At 48.0% G+C, this 8,192-nt stretch overlaps 1 protein-coding gene across 1 annotated transcript; it reads right to left on the bottom strand.

Annotated features, from left to right (window-relative positions):
• Window positions 1-6,176: 6,176 nt before the first annotated feature.
• LOC125438409 (phospholipase A2 inhibitor alpha-like protein) lies at window positions 6,177-7,730 on the bottom strand. The gene is made up of 2 exons (XM_048506855.1): window positions 7,709-7,730; window positions 6,177-6,511 (listed from the first exon to the last, which is right to left on the bottom strand). The coding sequence occupies exons 1-2, from the start codon at window positions 7,728-7,730 to the stop codon at window positions 6,177-6,179; spliced, it is 357 nt and encodes a 118-aa protein (XP_048362812.1).
• Window positions 7,731-8,192: the final 462 nt, after the last annotated feature.

Genomic DNA, 8,192 nt, shown 5'->3' with positions numbered 1-8,192 from the left:
ACAGGAAAGTGGTGTCCCTTCTATTTAGGACAGTGATCCACAAAAGGGTACACATGGGTGCCATGGCACCTGCTTTCCTGGTGCCCACCAAGTGTTTTAGTGGCTCTGGCCAAGTGAGGCCCTTGCCAAACAAGGCTTCTGATTGGCCATTGAAGATTTAATACGCTGTGCAGATTCTGATTGGCCATTGGAGATTTGGTAGGCTTTCCAGATTTTTAAAAAAATGGTTTGACAGCAGCTGCCAGAACAGCAAAAAGGGCTTGTCTGTGTAACTGAAGGTAGTCTGAGGCAGCCATTTTGTGACTAAGCCTATTATAACCCAACATGGCTGGGGACTCCTCAGATGAGGACTCAAATGCATGAGAGTGTGTAACCCCCATGCCCAGAATGGGTTGGCCCAGAATGAGTTGACCCAGTAAGGGGTGGAGACTCGGAGCAGCAGAGAGGCTGAAAGAGCTCTTTTGCAGAAGAACAAGGCTACCAGACTCGGACCTTGATTTCTATAAGCCCTTAACACCTTGTTAAGGGTTTTCTTTTGTGGTTGTAATGGGTGAGAGTTCTCCTGGAGACCTTCAATGTCATGTTGCACCAACCCTGTTCATCAGAAGCCCTTGGAGTCTTCACGAGCCAGCCAACTTGCCAAGAAGATTTGGACTTGGCAATATCAGTAGACTGTAAATAGAAGGACTTGAAATGCAACCTGAACAGGACCTTGAATTGTAACGTTAAATGTTGATGTTTTAAAAGTGTTAATTGTAAAGAAAAGTACACCATTTTGTTGTTTAAAAATTGTTGTTGCAACTCATTCCAGGTTCTGCCCCACAGAACCCACAGAAGGAGGTTACAAGTGCACAGGCCTGAGGCTCCCGTTGTGCCTGTAGGACCAGAACCAGAGATTCAGATCGAGTCCACAGACTGGGAGCTACAGCCAGGCTTCAGCTCCGAGTCTCCTCAGCCTCCTGCCCAGAGGTGGGATCCAGCAGGTTCTCACCAGTTCCCGAGAGTGGGTTACTAATTATTTGTGTGTGCCGAGAGGGGATGACTAATTGGGTCTGCTTTTCCATCTCCACACCCTCGCCTCCCCGAGAGGCATCCTGCCTTTGAACGTGAAGGTTCCATATAGCAATTGCGAAGGTTCCATATAGCAATTCATGGATTCTCAGCCTTTCGTACCTTTTATCTCACCAGTCTCTACCAAAGAACCTGTGTGTTTCACCATTGCTGTGTTCCGATTTGTGAGTTGGGACATTTTCTATAATGTGATGATGATTTAGAAATGACCTGGTGCAAAAAAATTTGAGGGGGTTGTGGTGGGGTGGCTGCCCATGGGGGGGGCATCCAACTCCGGTTTTGCCCAGGGCTCAGGTTTGCCTGGGTACGCCTCTGCCCCCTTTGCAGAGGGGGGGGCTGGCGAGGGAACCTGTTACTAAAATTTTTGGATCCCACCACTGCTCCTGCCCCTGTATCTCCAGACCCCTGGAAGCAAGGAGGGAGGAAGCTGTGTGCCAGTTTACTGAGAAGAAGATGCAGCAACAAACTAACTGCTTTGGGGTGAGCTGGCCTCAGTGAGAAGTCTTTGCAGGAGCCAGACTGAAGCAACTCAGTTGCATGGGGTTTTGCACTAGCAGATGGGGTATTCATTACAGAAGGAAGTGGAAACCAGACTGTGTTGGGGCAGCAATGTTGTGTTCTGATTTGGAAACCACTTCTTGTGTTCTTGTCACTTGAATCCTGCTTTGACCTTGGTTCTGACTTTGGACTTGGCTTTGCTAGACCCCTGTGAACTTGGTGCTTCACCATCTTAAGTGTGCACTAAACTGCTAGATCCTCTCTGAACTGCCTCTGACCTCGATTGGGGAGTCTATGGCAGCGCCCACCATGCTGTGTCAGGATTTCAAAGATGCCCACCAGGCTCAAATAGGTTGGGGACGCCTGATTTACAGTATATTTGAAGGGAATTTTTCTTCGTCTCTGATCAGATTTTGTTTTGCCACAAATATCAGAGGAGAAAAGAGAAAATCTGAAATTTCTTACCCTCCTCCCCCCCTACAAAAACCTCAAGAAGAATCCCTTTTTGTGTAAGAGTTGTTTTGAAATAGAGAAACCCATTAAACCGCCAAGATAGCATTGGGAAAACTCAGGTGAACAATGAGTCCATGGAACCATGTAATCAAACAGCAGTTATCTCCTTGTACCCTTAGGTGTGTTGCCCGCCTCCTCCTCAATACACCCACCATTTGTCATTCCTGGTGCTATAATATCTATAATACTAGTATAAGTCTGCAACTGGATCGGCAGGGGCGGAAAGCTTGCAGCCATACAACAATACCCCGTGGCTTTGCCCACACGGATTTATTTGCAGAAAAGAGCCTTTGACCTCTGAGCTCCTTGGGTTTCAGCCTGTTGCTGTTTTCACTTGTGGGAGATGCCAGAAAAGGGCTTTTGCACTATAATATCATCACAACAGGTCAAGGGAGATCAGAGTTGTAAGACCTGATCAGGACAAAGGATACCTTGTTGGTATGCATGATGTAAACAGGAAGCCGTTTCCTGGGGTTTAACGGTGATATGAACCCATGACAACCCCTAACTATGGAATGTAATTTATGCTTATTAAAAATTGACTGAGGTCTGATTCCTGCCACTTCTAGTTGTCTTATGTTCGATTTCTGCCACTTTTTGGTAGCAAGGTCCCTGCCTACATCTGACCTTGCGTAAGGGTCAGACCTAGTCTATATCAGCAGAGTTTAAAGCGGAGTCACTCTGGTAAGATGAGAAGGTCTATAGTCTTCTTGCACTCACTGCAGCCTCCTACCACACTTGAAAAAGAATGCTCTCCATGCAAGATGTTCTTTCCATAGGAAGGTTTTACTTTGGCAGTTGCAAGGTTACACAAGTTTATTCTTTACAAGACTATAAAGTTATACAGAACTCTTCAGCAATAACAAAGTTCAACACACACAGAACTTAAACTCAACTCTCTATCTCTATCAAAGAACTTAGCATAGCATATACAATGAATACATCCAACAGGATACTTTCCCCCCCCCCCCACCCAGGCATCAGCCTGTCATTGGTCTAGAGAGTCACAGTTGAATTCACCAATCATGTTAAAGGTTAACTATAGCTTGTCCCTAGACTGACTGTCTCCAGCCTTTGTGTTTGGCAAACTTCTGCTGACTAGAAATGACCCTTTTGTGAACTTTACTTTTTTTCTATACCATGACAGTCTAAGGGCCAGAAGAAATGCAAGAAAGATCCCAGATCCCCCATTCTTTTGTCAAAGAATGCACAGCTTTTTTGCTAGCTGGATTTAATGTTATGCCTTCTGTGTAGAAGGTTTCATAATGTTCCTCAGGAAGAGAGGCTATATCCCTGTGAGATGGGTGATGTTGAGAGTGTGATTCACATGTTCTTTTACTGTCCTTTTTATGATGTGCTCCGTGAGAAATATATAAAAACCATTTTTAGTCTATAGAGTGGGACTTCCTGATACAAAGCTTTCTTGTTTATTAAACACTTCTGATCCAATCCTATGTGAAGATGTAGCTAGTTTCTTGCAAGCAGGAATACAGCTTCTCCATGGTGTTAATCTATAAGACATTCCATATTTTTTAGTGATCCCAGGACTGAGTTGATGGTTTCCCCCTTTTTAAAACAAATAATGTTGTATTTGGAGAATGTGAACCTAATTTTAAGCATTGTAACTTTATTTTTGAGATAGACAGCTGTGAATCACCACGGGCTGCGGTTGCCGCTCGGGGTGGGTAGGTGAAGCTAAGCTGACTGTTTCTGCCCAAGTAAGGGCGGAAGCAGAGCCCTGGCCATGTTAAGTCAGGGCAGACATCACTGGAAGTGGGAGGGCTGGCCCGAGCCTATAAAGGACCAAGCCCTCCTTTGTGCCGGCCACGTGCTTCGGCCGGCTGATGATTTGCCCGCCCGCCTCTCCCCATCTTTACAAGTTTGTTAATGCATGTTATCTCTGTCATAGCCATGAACGGTTTGGCGCATGGGTATTGATCTGGAAGGGCCAGGGGAAGAGAGCTAGGGAGCTATCTCTTCCCCTTGGGAGTAGCCGATGGTGGCAAGAGGCAACCGCCTGCCGATCAGGGCAGATGGGGAATACCTCTTGCCAGGAGCGTCCGCCCAGCAATGCCCCACGGCGGAGCGAAGCTCCAGTACGGGGCATCTGCTCGTGGGAGCTCCGCCATGATGCAGATACGATCAGATCAAGACCCCTTGCTACGCCTCACGCTTCTGCTTGATTAATAAAATGGCTATGGCCAATTGATTTACCCCAGCAAAAGAAGTGGTGTGGTTATGGGGAGAGGGCTTTGCACAAGAGGTTCCCACCCTCACACAGCAACAATGTGTTGTTGATATTTATGTGATGCCAATACAGGCTATGGAATGAAATGGAATGCTTGCACAGGGAATTACCTTTACCTTTAAGCTTTCAAGAATCACTTTGGTCAAATCCCCACTTGAAATTTGCACGCAGATCCAAACCTGTTCGTTGTGAAACCGTGTCCTCTTCATTGGAGTTTCTCCCTCCCCACTGCAGCAAGCACACAGCAGACACACCAAGTTGCAGAACTCTTAGCATTCCCCACTACCAGGAGAGCTCGCTTCACCACTCTCCCCTGATTGGCTGGCATGCCTTGATGGGGCGGGACCTTTTCCCACTGTGGAAACGTACATTGTAGGGGCGTGATCAAAAAACCAGCATGTAAAAGTTTAACGTTTAACTGTTTAACTGTGCAAACAGTTAATCGTTACCCGTGTAAACCATTAATGATTTAAGGTTACACGTTTGGCTGTTTAATGTTTACGTCCCCTTCTGCTGGCCAATCGCAAAAGCGGAAACGAAACCAAGGAAAGGCTGTGCGCGCATCGCATCGCTGATTGGTTGCCCAAATTCCGTGTCACACTCCAGGGCGGGAAACGAGTCAGGGTTTCAACCCTCATCCCTCCCCTCGGATCAGCCCTGAACCATGTTAATGGGGTCTATGTCATTTGCATACGGCTGATGATTTGCCCGCAGATTAACGGGGAGAACAAGTGCCAGAAATGGAATCTGCCACGCAAGCAATGGGGAGGTCATCCCTGAAACCTGGTTAGTTTGTGTTCTGAAACCTGGCTAAGACGGTAGTGGGGATTCGCCCTTTGACTCTGATGAAACGAGCTTTGACTCTCAAAAACGTATATTCTGGAAATCTTGCTAGTCTCAAAGTTGCTACAGAACCCTAGTCTATCTTTTCTACTGCAGACCAACACAACTACCCCCCAGAAACGATTCTCTTGATAGGAAAGAGCTTCACTGATTCTGTGCAGGCAAAATATAACAGGTTAAGAGGTGTGAAAAGAAGCATTACGGGGGAGAGGTTCCCGCAGAACTTGCCCCCCAAATGCGTCTAACCCATTTGATTTTGCTAAACCTGGGATAAATGAACGTTGCTAAATTAGCAACTTTCCCCCCTCTAACCCAGGTTTCACATGCTTTCTGCTTGCTTGTGCAAACTACAGGAAGCAGGAAGCATTCTGTTCCCCCCTCCCCCCTTTCTGGCTACCTGAGCCCTTCGGGGATAGGGCGGTATAAAAGTCCAAAGAATGAAAGAATGAATGAATGAATGGAATGAATGAATGAATGAATGAATGAATGAATGAATGAATGAATGAATAAATAAATAAATTATGGTGGATTCTGTAGGCAGCAACCATTAGAGTGGACTTTCAAGGCAGATCCCATTTTGAACCCGTATTTGTTTGTGAGGGGGTTTTGGGGTGGAAAGATTCTTGTGTTGGGGATTCTCAGATGCATGTTTTGCAGGGAAACAAAGTGTTTCCTGTGAGAAATATCCCTCATCCTGTCACCAGGCCCCCTATGATCCCAGATGGCCCCTGCGTCCACCGAGTGAACAGTGAACTTGTTTTTTAAAAAATAAAATAAAATACCAGAGAAGTTCAAAGGATGTATTTATTTATCACACAGGTGCAGCAGAGGGCAAGAAAAAGGGACCTCACGTTATCCTTGCAACAACCCTGTGGGGTAGGCTAGATGGGAAACCATTCAGTGAGCCTCATTACAGAGCAGGTATTAAAACAAGGACCTCCTGATCCAAGACCAAGACTTTCTCGTACCGTACCCCACTGCTGTGTCACTCAACACAGATCAGCTAAACAACAAAGAATTCACAAGTGGTCAAGAGCTGCTCTTCACAAGATGCGGATCTCCACTTGCCATCGGTGTCCATTTTCACACAGTTCTTTGCTCCCTTGGCGCTGGTGGGTTCCTGGGGTGCCCAGTTTGAGTATCCGGACGAAACATGGCCAAGGAAAGCTGCTTTGTTGTGCCTCTGCAGTACTTTCGCCAGGGCGTTGTTCTCGGCCTCGTTGTCAGGAGTAGGCACGTAGCCTCTTGTTTGGATGCAGGTGTGGTTTGCTGTGGCGAAGCTACCATCTTTTCCGTTGGTCACGAATAACCGTTCACTGCCACTTCCAAAAGAGCGGGCTGGAAACACAGAACACAACCTTTATTGTCCTAGGATCTTACAAAGTATGTGTGGGAGCAGCAGTGGCGTAGGAGGTTTAGAGCTCGTGTCTCTAATCTGGAGGGACCGGGTTTGATTCCCAGCTCTGCCGCCTGAGCTGTGGAGGCTTATCTGGGGAATTCAGATTGGCCTGTGCACTCCCACACATGCCAGCTGAGTGACCTTGGGCTAGTCACAGCTTCTCGGAGCTCTCTCAGCCTCACCTACCTCACAGGGTGTTTGTTGTGAGGGGGGAAGGGCAAGGAGACTGTCAGCCCCTTTGAGTCTCCTACAGGAGAGAAAGGGGGGATATAAATCCAAACTCTTCTTCTATGAAAAGTGTTGCTGAGGCATAGGCAATATATGGTGATTCTGCACAGTTTTCAAGGCAAGAGAAGTTTAGAGCTGTCTTGTCATTGCCTGCCTCTGCATAGCAACCCTGGATTTCTTTTGTGGTCTCCCATCCAAGCACTAACCAGGGCAAATCCTGCTTAGCTTCTGAGATCTGATGAGGCCAGGCTAGTCTGGGCCATCCAGATCAGGGCTCAAAATATTAAAACTGGAAAATATCTGTGTATTGTCGAAGGCTTTCACGGCCGGAATCACTGGGGTGCTGTGTGGTTTCTGGGCGGTATGGCCGTGTTCTAGCAGCATTCTCTCCTGACGTTTCGCCTGCATCTGTGGCTGGCATCTTCAGAGGATCTGATAGTAGGAATGGATGGGTGGTCTTAAGCTTGCAATTGTTTCGCAGAAAAGGGCGGTTAGCTGGAAAGCCCGGGCTGCCCCACCAAGCTGCTTTGGGTACCTATTCAGGGATCGGTGCCGGCTCTGCATGTGGTCGTGCTGGCGGGAAGGCGGCGGCTCCATTGTCCCTCCCCACCCTTGTGGGAAGGGGGGCTGCTGCATCGCCCTGAGAACATGTTTCATTTCAAATCCGCCCGACCGGACGGGTAGCTGAAGGCTGCGTGACACGTGGTGTGAAACTCAAATACCGAAAGGGACGCCTATTATTAGTGGTGTCGCGCCCCTCCGCTCCGAGCTTACCAAAGTGATTCTCTCCCACCCGCTTTGCTTCGCTTTGCAGGTTAAAAGGGAGAGGGCTAAATTTGGATTGACGGGACGGGCAGCCTATAGCAAAACGACGTGCGTACAGTTTGTTTCACTTCTGTAATCGGTACCGAGTGATCGGTAGAGCGTCATCCTCCGGCGGGGAGTGGGAACTTGCTTGCCAGGGGCGGGTTTTTTTACCCGACAAGTGGTGGGCTAACTAGAAGGGATGATTGACGTCAGGCGCCTTCCAATGGTCAGCGCCCAACTGGGCGTGTCGGTCGAAGGGGCGGGCGGGTGGCGAGACTGGATTGACGGGCGCGCGTGCCATCGAACTTCGCGGCGCGCCTGGTAATCCGGTAGGCGGGGCTCTTGGGAGGGGGGGGCGAGGCGAAGGCATGTGGGCGTTAATGAGTTCGAGGGGCTGTCATTAAGTGTCGCGTCGGAGGCGGTGGCGAAAACAAAATGGCTGCCGCTTAGAAAGTCGAGGGAAGGAGCCCCAGGGGTCGCCTGTGGGGCTCAATCGCTCATGGAGTGCAGCAGCAGCAGCAGAATAATAATAATACTAATAATAATAATAATAATAATAATACAGTAGTAGTAATAATAAATCCC

This window comes from Sphaerodactylus townsendi, linkage group LG08 (genome assembly GCF_021028975.2).
Source record: "Sphaerodactylus townsendi isolate TG3544 linkage group LG08, MPM_Stown_v2.3, whole genome shotgun sequence".
Taxonomy (NCBI): Eukaryota; Metazoa; Chordata; class Lepidosauria; order Squamata; family Sphaerodactylidae; genus Sphaerodactylus; species Sphaerodactylus townsendi.
This window is presented reverse-complemented; position numbering and strand designations above follow the sequence as displayed.

Coding starts and splice junctions, on each gene's coding strand:
- LOC125438409 (XM_048506855.1), bottom strand. CDS start 7,730: ATGACGCTCTACCGATCACTCG. Junction 6,512..7,708: donor GACGCTCTACCGATCACTCG/GTACCGATTACA, acceptor CTGTGTTTCCAG/CCCGCTCTTTTGGAAGTGGC.